Raw genomic sequence first — 17834 nt, 5'->3', positions numbered from 1 at the left:
CTATGTGCCCCCACATTCCCTGACACTGCTCTATGTGCCCCCACATTCCCTGACACCTCACTATGTGCCCCCACATTCCCTGACACTGCTCTACGTGCCCCCACATTCCCTGTCACTACAATATGTGCCCCCATATTCACTGTCATTGCACTGTGCGTCCCTGTTACTGCTCTATGTGCCCCCACATACTATCATTGCACTATGTGACCCACATTCCCTGACACCTCAATGTGCCCCCATATTTACTATACTATGTGCCCCAAATTCCCTGTTACTGCTCTGTGTGCCCCCACATTTCCTGACACCTCACTATGCACCCCCACATTCCCTGACACCTCACTATGTGCCCTCACATTCCCTGTTACTGCTCTATGTGCCCCCACATTCCCTGACACCTCACTATGTGCCCCCACATTCCCTGAAACCTCACTATGTGCCCTCACATTCCCTGTTACTGCTCTATGTGCCCCCACATTTCCTGACACCTCACTATGCACCCCCACATTCCCTGTCACTACAATATGTGCCCCCACATTCCCTGTCAACTCACTATGTGCTCCACATTACCTGATATTGCACTGTGTGCCCCACATTCCCTGTCACCTCACAATGCACCCCCACATTCCCTGATATTGCACTATGTGCCCCCACATTCCCTGTCACTACAATATGTGCCCCCATATACACTGTCATTGCACTATGCGTCCCTGTTACTGCTCTATGTGCCCCCACATACTATTATTGTACTACGTGACCCACATTCCCTGACACCTCAATGTGCCCCCATATTTACTTTACTATGTGCCCCACATTCACTGATATTGCACTATGTGCCCCCACATTCCCTGTCAACTCACTATGTGCTCGCACATTCCCTGATATTGCACTGTGTGCCCCACATCCCCTGTCACTGCACTGTGTGCCCCTGCATTCCCTGACACCTCACTATGTGCCCCCACATTCCCTGACACCTCACTATGTGCCCCCACATTCCCTGACACTGCTCTACGTGCCCCCACATTCCCTGACACCTCACTATGTGCCCCCACATTCCCTGACACTGCTCTACGTGCCCCCACATTCCCTGTCACTACAATATGTGCCCCCATATTCACTGTCATTGCACTGTGCGTCCCTGTTACTGCTCTATGTGCCCCCACATACTATCATTGCACTATGTGACCCACATTCCCTGACACCTCAATGTGCCCCCATATTTACTATACTATGTGCCCCAAATTCCCTGTTACTGCTCTGTGTGCCCCCACATTTCCTGACACCTCACTATGCACCCCCACATTCCCTGTCACTACAATATGTGCCCCCACATTCCCTGTCAACTCACTATGTGCTCCACATTACCTGATATTGCACTGTGTGCCCCACATTCCCTGTCACCTCACAATGCACCCCCACATTCCCTGATATTGCACTATGTGCCCCCACATTCCCTGACACCTCACAATGCACCCCCACATTCCCTGATATTGCACTATGTGCCCCCACATTCCCTGTCACTACAATATGTGCCCCCATATACACTGTCATTGCACTATGCGTCCCTGTTACTGCTCTATGTGCCCCCACATACTATTATTGTACTACGTGACCCACATTCCCTGACACCTCAATGTGCCCCCATATTTACTTTACTATGTGCCCCACATTCACTGATATTGCACTATGTGCCCCCACATTCCCTGTCAACTCACTATGTGCTCGCACATTCCCTGATATTGCACTGTGTGCCCCACATCCCCTGTCACTGCACTGTGTGCCCCTGCATTCCCTGACACCTCACTATGTGCCCCGCTTCCTCTGCCACCACAGTGTATCCCCACATCCCGTCACTGCACTGTGCCCCTGCATTCCCTGACACCGCACTATGGGCCTGATTCAGAGCTGCTCGTAAGCGGCAGTACGCTCGTTCCGAGCGATGTTCGCCCATCTGCGCATGCGTACGGTTTTTAATACGCATGCGCGAACCAGTCAGTGCGGCCGAAAATCGTTTGTTCGCTATATAGCGAATGCCTGCTATTTTGAGTGACAGAATGAGGCGTATGTGGGTGGTAACAGGGGAAGGTGCTTGAAAACGGGGAGTGGAGATCAGAACGCAGGCGTGCTTAAAGGTCAAAGCGGGCGTTTTATGGGTGTGCATAATTAATACAGCAGCGTCATTGACCACGTCACTTGGTTGTTTTATAGTCAGAACTGCACGCAATATAGTGGTAGGGAAAAACCAACCACAAGAATAGCGAGCAGTTCATACGCTGTTCGATGTACTCGGTTAATCTAATAAATAGCGGACATGACGTATGATGCGAGCGGCCAGGGGGCGTTTTTATCAAATAAACGTCCGCATGTTTTGTTCGCTTGTTCAGACAGAGAGGCGGCAACAGACCGCAAAGAGCGAACGGTTCATTTGAATAGCCACCCCCTTTTTCTGTACGAGCGAGCGCTAATTGCGTCCGGCTCTGAATCAGGCCCTATGTGCCCCTACCTTTCCTGACACCGCACTGTGTCCCCACATTCCCTGACACCTAACTATGTGCCCCGCTTCCTCTGCAACCACACTGTGTACCCCCACATCCCGTCAATGCACTGTGTGCCCCTGCATTCCCTGACACCGCACTATGGGCCTGATTCAGAGCCGGACGCTATTTGCGCTCGCTCGTTCAGAAAAAGGGGCCGGATATTTAAATAGAGCACTCGCTCTTTGCGGTCTGTTGAAGCCTCTATGTCTGAACGAGCGAACGAAACATGCGCTCGCTATTTTGTAAAGACGCCCCCTGGCCGCTCGCATCATACGTCATCTCCGCTATTGATTAGATTAATCGAGTACATCGAAAGGCGTATGAACTGCTCGCTATTCTTGTGGTAGCATTTTCCTACCGCAATCATGCGAGCAGTTCAGGCTAAAAGACAATCAAGTGACGTGGTCGATGACGCTGCTTTGTTAATTATGCACACCCTTAAAACGCCCGTTTTGGCCGTTTGGCATGTCTGCGTTCGGATCTCCACTCCCCGTTTTCAAGCACCTTCCCCTGTTACCACCCACATACGCCTCATTCTGTCACTCAAATTAGCAGGCATTCGCTATTTTGCGAGCACACGATTTCCGACCGCACTGACTGGTTGGCACATGCGCATTACAACCCATACGCATGCGCAGATGTGCGAACATCGCTCGGAGCGAATGAGCGGCTGCTTACGAGCGGCTGAATCAGGCCCCATGTGCCCCGCTTCCTCTGCCACCACACTGTGTACACCCACATCCCCTGTCACTGCACTGTGTGCCCCTGCATTCCCTGACACCGCATTGTTTTCCCACCTTCCCTGACAACTCACTGTGTGCCGCAACATTCCCTGTGCTTCCACATTCCCTGACACCTCACTATGTGCCCCCATATTTAAATTTTTTACATAGCATATGTTGAAGGTATAATAAGCGGGGTTATATCAGGGACCCTATATAGTTTATTTTCAATTTTAACCCTTAAACAGACTATTGTCCAATGTCCATCACTTTTTGTGCATGGGTTATGAAGCTGGAGCAGGGGCTGTGAGTCCGGCCATGTGTGGGTTAACAGACGCGCTTTGTTTACTGACGACTGATCCTTTAAAAACGCGTTGACGTCACAGGAAGTGTGTGGTCGCTGCTGGAACGCTGGCGTGCGTCTCAGTGCAGGTTCTTCCAGCCGGCATTGCAGTCCTGGGCTAGAGGCATCGGTTGTCGTCCCTGCTTTCGGTAAAAGGCTTTGTTGCGGTTCAGTTTTACTTTTATGTGGCTTACGGCTTATTCTGCACTTCCCCATTAGCATTGCAATTGCCATGCACAGAGTCATAACTGGTCAGTAACTGCAGCAGCACAAATGCACATTATCACATTTAACTGCACAAAACTCAGTCTAGGCTATTACAAGCACAGTATGAGTGTGCAATGCACCATAAAATAGTTCAGAAAGAGATTAAGGGCCTGATTCTGAGTTGTATATGGCTGCATCTATTGTGTTTAAGCATGTTGAGTGCGCTGTAATGAAGATATGCATCTCTGCGTATCTCTAGGAGATCACTGGTAAGATGGGTCTCTGCCATTTCTTTGTGGCCGCTAAATGAACCCTTGTAGGTTGTAATTGGGTAACAACAATGAACACATGGGAAAGAACAGTCTCCTGGGAATGTTGGGGATGTGCAGCCACAGTTGTATGCTGATGGATGGCTGTTTCAGCATATGGTAGCTGTAAGCCCCAACACTATTGATGACAACTGCATACAGAAGATTGGTGGGTGATGTGCAGGCTGGGAGAACTTTGTAAATTCACATTAGCCTTCAGTTAACAAAATATTTGCGTTCTGCATGCTGCTGCAAACTGAGCTGTGAGCGAACCTGGTTCAGGCCCAAAATGTCCTTGCCTAATTGGTTTTTCATTGTTTCATAGGTGTTTCAACAGAATGCCCAGGTACACTGGATTAACACTTGGCGTTGCCTCTCTGGTGGGTACTACAGTAGGATGTCTTGTTCTGTGGAAACTTCTTAATCGACGGAGGCGGCAGTTATGTGCTAATGGGGACCACAAAGACTTGTGTGCTGGGCTGAGTACTGAGACTTGGGACCCTGTTCTCCAAAAACCTTCAGAGGTAGAACTCCCTGATTTCTCTGCAGTAGAGAAGATTCTGCAGGCCGATATCAAAATAGTGTCGAAGACTGACGAATGGGAAGTGGCTTGGCCTTTACTAAAGAAAGATCTTGATGAGTTCCCGGTGCTTGGCATGGACTGTGAGTGGGTATGTGTTTTTTGATGGCCTGCTCAGTAGATTGCTAACTGCCTGTAGTTGTATTATGCTGGCCACACACATAGCGATGTTTTACCCGATCTGGCCGATTCTGACACATTGGAACGACAGATCGTGTAAAATATGGGCAAATCCTCAGTAAATTGTGAGTCCCCACTGACGGTCACGATGCGCGTCCCTGCTGGTTGCACATCGCATTGTCAGATGTGCAGTAGTGCAGATCTGACAATCTAGGAGGTGCTGCACTGTGAAAGTCTGGATGCAGGAGACATCATATGATGATTGGATACCAAATTGTGTGGAGATCGTGTGCATAGCTGCCGGGGAGAATTTCAAGGGAAATCCTACACATCGGCTGATCTTGTGCTTATCGCCATGTGTGTGAGCAGCATTACTATATGTTAGTAAATTGGTTAATTATACATGTATAATTAACCAAAGAGGCACTACCACCAAGCTGTTTCTTTTTTTGTGTACTTCTCCCTAGCTGGGGTTCTGCGGTTACACTTACAGTACTGGTAAAAATCTGGAGCATCAGGGTTATAGAGGACCAATCTTAAGCCACAATCAGGAGACTGCAGCTTGTGATTAGTCCTCCTGCTCACTCCCAACATGGTAACAGGGTGCCAACCCTGGGAAATAGATTACTGCGGCGGCTTTGCATTGGCCCTGCAAGCCACATGGGCAGCCCCCAGGTTCCTGTGTAACAGCACAGGTCACACACACCAAGTTACAGCCCTGCTCACACCCCCTTTGCTGCAACTTAATAACTTTCTTCTCAGTGCTTGTGGCTGCCCCCGAGGCATCTTGGTAAAATACTTTGTGGTAGTGCAGTTTTAAGTGGAAATTTTTAGCACTATAAAAGTGAAGTACTATTGGAGTCCTAAATAAAAGATTTGTATCACCCCCCCCCTCTGCTTTTGTTTTATAAGATACTCACTGAAGCATGTGGGAGTAGTCTGGGCTTCTCTGTACCCAGTGGAACCTAGACATTAGTGTAGACTGCATATTAGGTGATCTTGCTCTGACTACAGCTGACTTTAGTTTTTGGGAAATTTTTTAAAGGAAAATAATTTGTGTGATTTTAATTAACCTTGGATCCCTGCATATGCTGCTATCTGTGCCTGCGATCCATGTGCTTACCTGTAAATATTACTGCGTTTGGTACGATATAGACCTGAACTACTTTCAGGTTTGCCAGTAAATGCTGTTGGAATATGACTATCGGAGTGCGGGCCTGATTCAGAGACTGACTGTAATGCAGTTGCTACTGCATCCTCTTAACAGATCACAGCTGCTAAAATAGGCTACTGCCTTCCTAAGCTTAGCTGAGTATAGGACGGCCACAGCTTCCTTCTCATATCCATCTGACGTGCAACAGCGTAAACATCGGTACCATCGATGCACATGGGGCAATCATGCAGCATGTAAGGCAAGTCTGGCCAGCCGGAAATACTCTAGATCTCCTGACACGCAGATAGCTCTCATTCTGCAAAGGAGAACACAATGACTAATTTATGTACATCCATGAAACTGCGTTCAAGCGGTCAGACGTGCCTGTGTGTTTCTAACCACCCCCTGTTACCCCCAAATGCTGCCTACCTGTCACTCACTTTGTGAGAGGTTCCTGTGTACGAGAGTAATTGCAATGCATTCGCTGCGCATGCAGTTTGGCGTTCGTGCATGTGCAATGGCAAACAATCACTCGTTCTGCGTATATATTGGAATGGTGTCCGTCTCTGAATCAGGCCCTGTGTACGGCCATCTTCCAGGCCCCAACTGTCCATAGGGGTGGAAAACCTTAATCATCCTTGTTGCCATCCTAGACTCAGTGATGCAGGACGGCTCAGTGCTGACCTATATTAAAGTCACTGGAGAGGTGTGTCGATAACTCGTCCCTCTGTGCTGACTGCATTGCATTAGCCTAGTGCTGATGTGATATGGAACTACTACCAGCAGGTGCATGTATGAGAGCTCACAACTCTAATTCTGGAGTTAGGATGGTGTGGGAAAGCCTGAAGCCAGCAATGAGGCTGGTAAATAAAACTGCGCCATCCTTAGATGCCACTATTGGGTGACTAAAAGCCCCATAGAACTTTGCCACCATTTTTACAGAATTGAAAGGTACCCCTGGGGAAATCTGATTTTTGGAGAATAGCTAATAACCCCTTTTTCTATGAACTTCCAATAAAAGGTTATCTTTATAAATCTGCCCTTTGAGTAATTTAATGCTATATGGACTTGTTACTGCATGTATGTAAGTCTGTTTTCATAATGAAGTCTGTTTTCTTTCTTTGTTCAGGTATCTGTAGAAGGGAGAGCAAATCCTATCTCCCTGCTACAGATGGCTTCCCACAGTGGCTTTTGTGTCCTGGTTCGTTTGCCCCATTTGGCCATTGCTAACTGCACCATTCCAAAGACCTTACTCACACTCCTGGCAAACGGCAGTGTCCTGAAGGTTGGCGTGGGTTGCTGGGAAGATGCCTCTAAACTGATGAATGATTTTGGCCTTTCTGTGAAAGGTATCGTCGATATCCGGTACCTGGCTATGAGACATAGGTATGTATGTGTTACTTTGAATTTAAAGTACAAGAATGGGAGAGAATGCTTCGTTAGCTTGTATCAAGAATGATGTGCAGTCGTTTTACTGGTAGTGCTACTTTTATTTTCATTTTTGAATGCAGTCGCTGTTCATCATACAGTGCGCAACTCATGGGAGGTAATGAAACTTTTTTTTTTTTTTTCTTGGTCGCTTCTGAGTTTAGTCAAAGCAAGGAGAAGCAAATGCAAATGACCAGCACACTGTGCTTCTGTAGCCTTATGGTCATTTGTCTCAACACATCCTCTTGGCGTTGACTATAACAAAAACCCAAATCCTATCGCTAGTTAAGAGCCTGTTTCTGCTACGTTGGTGCTGGAATTCCCTGGTGGTGAAAGTATTGTATTGCTACTACCCAATGTTAGAACAGGGTGTATGAATGCATCTGGCTTGCTAGAGTTTGAGCACCTGTGAGTGATGTGATGCTGAACTCTAGCTTTGCACATCTCAGCAGAATAATTTCTAAATTGCACTGACCTTTCCCAAGTAAAGTATCTCTATAGGTAAGGGTGCCTCTGTGAGAAGTTTAAATTAATGTTTATTATTTTATGACAGCCATTTTGAGTTGGCTGCGTTCCATATAGGTGGGCAGGAAGCTTAGTTTGTTTATTTTGTTTTTATTTTAAATAAGTGTTTCTGCTATGTATTATGAACCTAGTCATTTAAACTAATTTTGTATTGACAGCTGTAAGGTGCTGTATTTCCTCCCCACATCGCACCAGTCCTCTGAGATGTTCTATATTTAAGCTCATCTTCATGTTTCTAGTTGGGCAGCTAGTGATTGCAATCCCATATTTTTTTTTTTTCCCAGCCTTAAACTCCATTTATGTTCTCTTCCACCCAAAAAGTGGTGGCCAGGGCAACAGTTGGTACTCCCAGTGCTATGAGATCACAAGCTGACTTCTCTAGATCACATCAGCTTATCAAGGAATGCCGAGAATGATCTCATGGTGAAAACTGACAGAAGAAATATCTCTTGGGTACATAATGTTTAATACAACAGACTCCTGTGTTGTTATGGGGAGCCCACCTCCTATTCAGTGTATATAGCATACTGGAATCTTGATGTATGGAAAGCAGTTCAACAGTTGATGGGGAAGCATATCAAATATTCTCGGACAACCAGAAGCAAATCAATGGTGGAAGAAGTGGAAAAACTGTTTCTTTTTTGCAGAGCGTAACCTAAAGTCACTTTCAGCTATGAATCGTCTCTGGCAAGGAGACAGTAGTGGCACATTATATAAGCCAAAGTCAACTATTTCCAGGGTAATAGTCTCTAAATCTGTCCTTCAGCTACTACTCCTGAAACAAAAAGCAATGGGTAAAAATGCCAAATATGTCTCTCCATAAGTTTGTGTACAGAAGAAATGGTGGAGAGAAAAGGGATGGTAGTTCCTTTTTTGGCCAAGGTGTCCCGTGTTCCTAGGAGGTCCTTCAGGAATAACCATGGCTTATGTTCATATTTATGGGTCCAGTCTTTTACCCAAAGAGAGAGCAGCTACACTTAATGGGCTGGATATTGAACAGGAAATTGAATGGAGACAATGGAGGTAGAAGTGTCAATAAATTCATGCAAGAAAGATACACTTGTCCTTGTAGTAGAGTTTGGATGACACTGCTTTCATGGTGTGAATACAGAAGTAATCCAACTGAAGCTACTATTCCACACTTTCTACAAGACTGACTTGGTAATGGTCTTGCTTCATCCACACTTAAGGTATCGGCACTGAATGTTTGTGGGGGCAGTGTTGGTTTTAGAAGAACTAATTCGCTTCTTCCTAACAGTGAAGTGAAATTGCCCCTTCATCAGGTAGTTTGTGGCTGTTTTGGACCTCTGTTATGTGCTTAAGGAGCTGAAGGATACAGTGTTTGAACAAAAGGTTCAAGATACTGAGATGAATGACCCTGAAGTAATTTTCCTAGTGGTAATTACAGGACTGTTGCAAGCACTTTAGTGCAATGACCCCCTATTTAAAATATTTTTGAAGCTAAAGTGGTCCAACCAATCCAACTTTTCTGCTAAAGGTTGCATCAACATTTAATAGTAACTGCTATTTTGTTACCATCCTTTTACTCACAGCTAGTGAACAGAGGGGAAAAAGCTGTATTTATGTGGTCTTCTGATTGCAATCACCTATATATATCTGGGACTGAGAATTTCAGAAATGCTAAGCAGTTGTTTGCTTCTGATCTCGCTAAGGTTATGCGGCTTCCACACAAGCTTTTTCCAAATGTATGAAGTAAGCAAACCAGTATACTAGATAACAACCTTGTGTGGAAAGGGCTTATCCCTATGTCGGACCTCTTTGCAAGGGAGCAGGTTGGACCTCTATCCACGTCTTCTGTTATCAGTTGGATCTATTATCCTCTACTGCAGGCCTGGCCAGCCTTTGGCTTCCAGCTGCAAGTCCCAGCATACCCTCCCACCGACCAGCTGGAAAAGCATGCTGGGACTTGTAGTTTCACAACAGCAGGAGAACCACTTGCTGGCCAGGCCTGCTCTATGGACTCTGTTTAGAAAATTATATAATATAATAATTTTTATACATATATCTCTCTGCGTGCCTGACCTGGCGGCTGATCTACTAAACATTGGATTTTCAAAGCCGCCGATGGTGGGTTTGATACTTTTGCTGTTTGAAAAAAAAAAAAAAAAAAAAAGAGTAATTTAATGCGAAACAAGCCTGATTTAGCATTAGTTACTATTGTCTGCAGCTTTTAAAAATTTAACTCTAAGTAAATCTACACCTAGGACTATCAGCCATATTTCAGTTGTGGTGGTTTATGTGGGTTGTGGTTTTGGAAACTGCTAGGGATGTTCATTCACTGGGGAAGAGGAGCTCCTTTTTAAATACCATTCCAGGGAGGGATTATATGTGGCCTTTATTTTTATTATACCAGCCTTTACCTATCTAAAAGGGAGTTAATCCATTGTAAGGACTGTCGTCGTGGAGTAGTTTGGAGAGAATATAAACATTCCTCACTATACAACTGTAGATGTAAATCCAGCTTATGTTTAGTCTTGTTCTCACTTTTATAACCTCCTTGCTGCCATATACATGTTCTAGCTGCTAAAGGTTAATCTGAAAGTTGCTGTTAGAGTGTGGTACATAGTTTATGTACTATATTTTTTGTAAATGCTACTAAAGTAGGGATTATGGGAATTTAAAGCTAACATTTTCTTATTTGATTATTTAATGATATTAGCGTCTCTGTAAATTGTCTTGCCAACCTTAGAATTTTTTTTTTAAGTGACCATAGTGTAAAGCTGCGTACACACTGTACGATCTGTACAACAAACGACTTGATGGATATCTTTCAGTGAAGTCATCCTACCATATCTCTGAACCGGTAAAGTTGACAATATTATTCGAGTTGGCCTGCATGTATGGACAATAATTTATCGTTAATACGGGAACGCGCATCGTTGGTAGTTTGCTGCATACAAATTAACACTATGAATGATATATCGTTGAATGTTGTCATTCATATCGTTCATAGATATCGTACCGTGTACACACCATAACACTACATAATTTGTTGTACATGTAATATCGGCAGATTTGAGGATTGTGATGTTTTGAACTGATCTGTACATTAAAATACTCCCTAATGCATGGGATTAAATGGCGTAATCTCACTGCATATATTCTCTTTATGCAGGAGAGACATTTTTCAGAACAATTTGAGTCTTAAATCTCTGTCTGAGACCATTTTATGCCACCCACTGGACAAGTCGTTTCAGCTTCGATGTAGTAACTGGGATGCGGAAGAATTCACACAGGACCAGGTGGGTACTGCATGCACAAAAGGTTCAGAAATGTCCTGGTATGTGTACCTTTTTTTTATAAGCACTTTCATGGGGCTCCACACAGTAAAAGGACGTGTTTCTCGAAGAAACCCAGAGATTTTTTCAGCATTTAGGTGAGGGCAACTGTTTTATATATTGGCATCCAATGTAGAATCTAGGTCTGACCATTAGGAACTTGAGGGTATTTGGAAAGCAGATAACACAAATAATTTTTGTATTGGCTCATGGCTCTTTATGACTTTGCAAGTCAGATGATCCTCAAGAAAAATATCTCCATTTTATTCTGTTTTCAATTAGGTGGTTATAATGTCTCTTCATATACTGTTAGCACCGACAACTAGAGACTACTTCTACCACTTTCAAGCTGGCCACACACATACCGATCTACACACTATCAGCCGATGTGTACGATTTCCCTTGAAACTCTCCCCGGCAGCTCTGCACACGATCTCCATACAATTTGGTGTCCAATCTTCATACGATCTCTCCTGCATCCAGACTTTCACAGTACATCCCCCTCCTAGATTGTCAGATCTGCCCTACTGCACGGCAGATCTGACTGTGCAATGTGCGGCCAGCGGGGACGCTGATCGTGAGTGGGAACTCACGATTTACTCAGGATTTGGCCATATTTTACATGATCTGTCATTCCAATGTGTCCGAATCGGCCGGATTGGATAAAATATCACTATTTGTGGCCAGCTTTATACAGACGACCTGGGAAACACACTGGTTTATTATGTACACTTGTATTTTCACTGTAAAAGCCAAGTGTGTGTGTGTGTGTGTATTTCTAGCCACGAAAGTATTACTGAAGACTTTACACTAATGCCTGTAAGATTAATAGCGCTTTGTTTTCCAGGTCCTTTATGCTGCCCGAGATGCCCAGGTCTCTGTTGCACTTTTCCTACAACTGCTTGGGTTCTTTTCTCCAGAGTCTCCCTCTCCTTGGGAATACTTCCTTGGAAAGTGCCAAGGGTTGATTGATGCTCCGTTTAAAGGGAAAGGTGTCAATGGAAATGTAAATGGGGGGCCAAAAAGGAAGAAAGAAGGTCCCTGTGAGCAATCCAGTCAGGACACTGAAGGCAGGGATCCCCGCAGGAACAAAAAGAAACCTCTGGGCGTGGGATACTCAGTAAGGTATTTTTATTTTATTTCTTTCCCACTCCTCATAAACATGAGTTTTCTGTGATTGGGCAGAGATTGAGGGTTCTGTCACTTAAAGCTGGTAGACTTTACAGAACCTGCTTATGTATCTAATGATGCCAGTCCGAGGAGTTTAATGGGAATGGTGGAAAATGGGGAGGCAAAATATTCAGTGCTTGTAACCAGATGGGTAGGTGGTGGTAAGCTGTAGACAAGTGATGAGTCTTTGCTGGCTACTTCACTTATAGCCTATTCTAAAGCGGTCACAATAAAGGGCAAAACGGGTATATAGATATCGAGAGAGATATAGTAGTTGGGATGTTCTTTAATACCGATCATGCTCATCTCATTGCAGGAAGTCACCACTGTATGATAACTGTTTTCTGCATGCTCCTGATGGACAGCCTCTATGCACCTGTGATAGAAGGAAGGCCCAGTGGTACCTGGACAAAGGCATTGGTGGTAAATGATCTGTGTGCTGGTTTATGGTTCCCACCTCCCCTCACCTCCTTTCTAGTCTTGGAACCTGTTGCAAAGAATGCTATAATCGGCCAGTTCTGTATTTTATGTACTCTTAGTACTTCCAAAAATGTCCCCTGTATTTTCTTCTAACCTTGAATCTGTCCTTTGTGACCTTTTTTTGTTTTGTGTCTTGTTTGCTTAGATTTGATTAGCAGTGAACCATTTGTTGTGAGGCTGCGGTTTGAGCCTTCTGGTCGTCCAGAGTCCAACGTGGACTATTATCTGACTGTAAAGGAAAATTTGTGTGTGGTTTGTGGCAAAAGGGAGTCTTATATACGGTGAGTGTAAAGCTTATTATGTCTAATCTATGGTACAATAGCTATTAAATACTATATAACAAATTTCCCAACTTCGTCCTGTCCCCGTACAGGAAGAACATTGTTCCCCACGAGTACAGGCGCCATTTCCCCATACAGATGAAGGATCACAACTCTCATGATGTCCTGCTACTCTGCATGTCTTGTCATGCTGTGTCTAATTACTATGACAGCAACCTAAAGCAACAACTGGCTGTTGAGTTTTCTGCCCCAATTGGGTGTGAAGAAGGGGTGCGTATGTTGGAGGATCCCGTAAGGAGGCAGGTGCGATCTGCTGCAAGAGCTTTGCTCAGTGCGGCCATGCTGCCAGAAAGCCGCAGACAGGAGCTGCTGTCTGAGATCGGAACCTTTTTCACCACTGACAAAGTTACAGAAGAAACTCTAAAGGAGGCTGCAAGACTGGAGACTAGGTGAGGAGAAACTCTTATAAGCTGCACCACAGCCAGGGGTCTATTTTACATTATCTGTGTACATGGCAAATCTCTAATGGCATTCTAAGCTCTGTGATTCTAAGGCTTCCTACACTGTAACAGTATGGTATGCTTGCCTATACATTGAGCAGACAAACCTGTACCTAGGAATTTGTCTGCACGGGTACACAAAACTACAGTATCTGCTGTATTTCAGTATGTGTGTTCCACGGAGTCTGGGCAGGTACTGAGGAAATTAACAATCCTTTTTATGTATAAGTTCGGAGACTCATCTGTGTTCTTTGTCTGATTCTCACCACTTCTGCAATTAATGCAAAGATGCTGGACGGTACTTGACTTGTACTGAGCATATAGAATGACCATCTGAATGGGCATTGCTTCTGTTTCTTTAATCCTAATTCCATATTACTGTAATGGACACTGGATGTTATAAACTGGTGTAAAGGAATCCTCTGTCACGGGTTCCCAAACTACACCATTACAGTCCAGGTTTTAAGAATGTCTGTGCTCAAGTCCAAGTGGTTAAATCAAATTGAATGAGGTGCTAATTTAGTCCTCTGCACTTAAACATGGATATTCTTTGCTACAATTTCCCATAATTTATGGTTCATTAGGAAATTCCAGTGTAAACTCCTAGGACGGCTAGAGCCTTACTCTTTGCAGACTTCTTCTCTTGGGAGGAAGCCCATGATATTAGCCCATGTGATGCCTCCTACTGTTGGTTATAGTTACGGTGGCCAAACGTGTTATTTTTACGCCACTGGATTTATCAACCCGCTCCTACATTGGGGGGGACGGGGACGTCATGAACGTCGCTTGGCCACGTTATCTATTGAGAATGGATTAGCATATTTTCACAAAAAACGGGGTGCATGTATTGATGGCCTCGTGACCCAAACTCAGGAGCATATTTGAAAACCAAATGGCTTTTTGCTGCAACATCTCGCTTGAATCGAATAGGAGTAATTTGCCTCTCTAAATTATATATAACCTACTACTGAATCCTAAATCAAAAAGGGAGAGGAAACGACAATTTAGAGAGGCAAATTACTCCTATTCGATTCAAGCGAGTTGTTGCAGCAAAAAGCCATTTGGTTTTCAAATATGCTCCTGAGTTTATATATATATATATATATATATATATTATATTTTTTTTTATTTTTTTTTTTTCCAGTGGTATTTTCATTTCATTTTATTTGACTAAATCAAAGTTTCTTAGATCATTTGATGCAGGTGCCAGCTGGAGGCTATGCGCCTCTAATTCTATAAAACAAAATGAAAGCAGGAAAGCAAAAACTAGATTTGTACCTCTAATACTGAAAGGTGTTCAAGATGTGTTTTTTTTTTTTCCCCTTCCTTAGAATTTGCAACGAGACCTATACCCCGCATGGACTGAAAGTGGTGCAGTGCTCTGCAAAGGGTGGACTGAAATCCCTAATGGAACTTGAGAAACGATGGCGCCAACATTTCCTGGACAACATGCAGCCCAAATTTCTCCCACAGCAGTGGTCTGTGGACCATAACCACAGTAAGCTGATCAAAAAGTATGGTAAAGACTTACCCATCCAGCTAGGATAAGACTGTTGTGAGAAGCCAGACAAGACAATGGACTGATTATGTGTTAAGTGCTGCTAAGAATACTAACTTTTACCAGAACCGTTCTGACCAGGAATGGACAACAAGTGGCTTTCCCTTTACAAACTCCACAATGCCGTGCTAGTCACAGATAAAGAAATATGGAATGTGCTGGAAGTCTTCCTTCAGCAATACTGGAAGGTTAGACATAATCCATGCCTGGTTTTGACACTTGTTCCAGTTTTGTGGGGTAAAGGTTAACTTTTTTTTTTTTTTAATTTTCCTGTAATTGATCTATTTATTTTGACTTGGTCAACTAAAATTGTGACCTACTAAAAGCTATTTTTTTACTTGCAGCATTTGAGAACCTGTTTCCAGTGCTGCATTAGTCTAATTGTGTCAATAATGAAGAGGACTATGCCTATTAAGTGTCAATTTTATATGTATATATTTCTGTTGTGCTGCTTATTTGCAGTTTGTTTTTGTTTTGTTTATTGGATTGTACATCTTCCACCTAGTGTCTAATGTCAAAGGACCCTAGATGTGAAATTTAAGTGGGCAGGTCATTATTGTGCATTGGGTTTCTGCACTGTGATTCGGCATGGTATCAAATATATTTTTCTGGTTTTAAAGGAATCCCGAATCGCGGTCCCCACATGTACATAATGGCGGCTTGACTTTAGCAACTACGCAGACTGTATGGAAGATCGCAAATTTGAGCACAAACGCAAGGAAACTACATTTTTAATTGTAATGTATTTATGTTCATTGCTTTAGTTTCTCTTAAGGGATGTGTGCTCACCCATTGTTATGGTAATTTTGGTTGTGCCTTTATTTCTGACACCTGAAGGGAACTCCCTGTTTATGTGCATCAGTTTGTTTGCCTTTTTTTTGTTCTCCCATGTGACCTATTTATTGTATTTGTGTGGAGAAATCTGATATTTGACTCTGAAGAACTGTGCCTTTTTTTTTTTTTTCCCTTCAAAAGCATAAATTGTTTAATATTAATGCCATGTTGTGTAATTTATATACTTGCTAGCTGCTGTACACGGTTTTACCTGGGTAGACCTTAGATATTTACACTTTCCATCTCGCCAGTAGCACATTAATTCTTCACTCACACGTACAGTAACACATTCCCCTTCCTCACCTCTCAGGTAACATTCCTTTCCCTTGCTATTCAAATGGGGGAGCCACACTGCCAGTGATGATTGGCAGCACTTGGGATGACAGGTGGTGTTTGAATTCTGAACTGTGCTACAGCCGCGATGAGTCAGTCAGGACATTGCACAAGGGGAGGAAATTTTATCCTTTTTCACCCCCTTAAGGTGCGTACACACTGGGCGATCAGGAAAGACTGTACGATTACAACATCAAAATCGTAGTCGTTCCTGATCACCTGTAGTGTCTGCACTGAATGATCAGTCTTTAAGTGCAGGCACAGTCCATCATTCCTGAACATGCCAAGATGTCCTTATCGGCAGATTGTCCATCGCCTAAACATGCAGGCCAATGTCAGGAACGACCAGCGGGAGCGCGCATCGCTGATCGTTTCCAACAGAGGTGCACGATTACTGAGCGATTACAATGTCTAAATCGTGCAATCGCTCAGTAATATCGCCCAGTGTGTACGCACCTTTTAGGAGTCGAATCTCAAAATCCATTCTTAGTGGGCACCTATGTCATGGAGTGCATATACTCCCCGATTTTCAGGTTTCTAGGTCCAATGGTTTTGGGCTGGGCGTTTATCAGTCGGGACATTTGATTTTATAGAGAGACATTAAAAATTTTTTAATAAATAAAGCTCCCTCCATTTTATGATGGGAAGTGCCTGGAGAATGAAAAACTATTAGGGGGGGGGGTGATATACCTAATCCAAGGTTAATAACATTGCTTCTTTACATAGAAGGTACATACATCTACAGCCCTGATACATCGTTCTGCCAGTCTACAGCCATCGATTGGGGAAATTCAACTTGTTAAGTCGAGAATTTATCAATTCTGACTCTTTTGGGTCAGGGAATCAAGATTGTTCAACATTGTTGAATACCCCTAACCCAGCTGTTGGCAGAGAAGGTAATTGACACGGTAATGGCTAGATGTATTTGCCCCACATAACTGGGTTGTTCAACATGTGGCTCTCCATTTTAGCATTGCTGAACAGCAAAACTGGCAGGACATGCTGGGATGTGTAGATCCACCACAGCTGGAGGGCTGCATGTTGAATACCCCTGGTATAAGGTGTGTGTGTGTGCTCTCTGCACCCATTGAGGTGGTGAAGCAATTATTAGTGTCCAATGCATGGTGCACACATACCAGCTGATCACAGCACATTACACTGGAATATAATCTGTCATCCTAAAGCTGCCTTTTAGAGCTTCTATTACAGTTGCATTGGGGTGCCAAATTTGGTGGGTTTGACATTACCCCCTACCACCACCAAAGGACTACACTTAGTAGCCTGTTATAAATGTGATGGAGGATCCTCAGAATAGACTACTACTTTATTTCATAGCTAATAGAAGTGTCACTTAGTTCTATTATCATTCATTTTAAGGCAGGGGTCAGGGAACTTTTTTACCTTTTACCCCAAAATATATTTGGATACGCCGACGTTACCCCCACCCTCCCCTTGATTT

General features: G+C 43.9%; 1 protein-coding gene across 3 annotated transcripts; it reads left to right on the top strand.

Moving 5' to 3' along the window:
* The first annotated feature begins 3663 nt into the window (after window positions 1–3663).
* Window positions 3664–16203, top strand: EXD2 (exonuclease 3'-5' domain containing 2). 3 transcript variants are annotated; one of them, XR_015872503.1, is made up of 10 exons: window positions 3664–3748; window positions 4440–4785; window positions 7097–7353; window positions 11057–11183; window positions 12067–12344; window positions 12706–12812; window positions 13015–13150; window positions 13243–13599; window positions 14982–15396; window positions 15829–16203. XR_015872503.1 is itself a non-coding variant. In XM_088456609.1 (10 exons), exons 2-10 carry the CDS (start codon window positions 4453–4455, stop codon window positions 15870–15872), a joined length of 1806 nt encoding a protein of 601 aa, XP_088312735.1. In that variant the 5' UTR covers window positions 3664–3748; window positions 4440–4452; the 3' UTR covers window positions 15873–16203. The 3 variants fall into 3 exon arrangements, 2 of the variants coding, with proteins under 2 accessions (XP_088312735.1, XP_088312734.1); XM_088456609.1 differs by having other exon boundaries at window positions 14982–15148; XM_088456608.1 differs by having other exon boundaries at window positions 14982–16203.
* The last annotated feature ends 1631 nt before the right edge of the window (window positions 16204–17834 follow it).

This window comes from Taudactylus pleione, unplaced genomic scaffold, assembly GCF_031769625.1.
Source record: "Taudactylus pleione unplaced genomic scaffold, aTauple2 ptg000707l, whole genome shotgun sequence".
NCBI lineage: Eukaryota > Metazoa > Chordata > Amphibia > Anura > Myobatrachidae > Taudactylus > Taudactylus pleione.
Note: the sequence above shows the minus strand (reverse complement) of the source record. Positions and strands in the feature narration are given on the sequence as shown.

Bases quoted from the DNA above. Each gene is read 5' to 3' on its own strand.
- EXD2 (XM_088456608.1), top strand. From the start codon at position 4,453: ATGCCCAGGTACACTGGATTAACACTTGGCGTTGCCTCTCTGGTGGGT. The intron at 7,354-11,056 runs GTATGTATGTGT...CTCTTTATGCAG, and splicing joins TACCTGGCTATGAGACATAG to GAGAGACATTTTTCAGAACA. The intron at 12,813-13,014 runs GTAAATGATCTG...TTGTTTGCTTAG, and splicing joins CCTGGACAAAGGCATTGGTG to ATTTGATTAGCAGTGAACCA.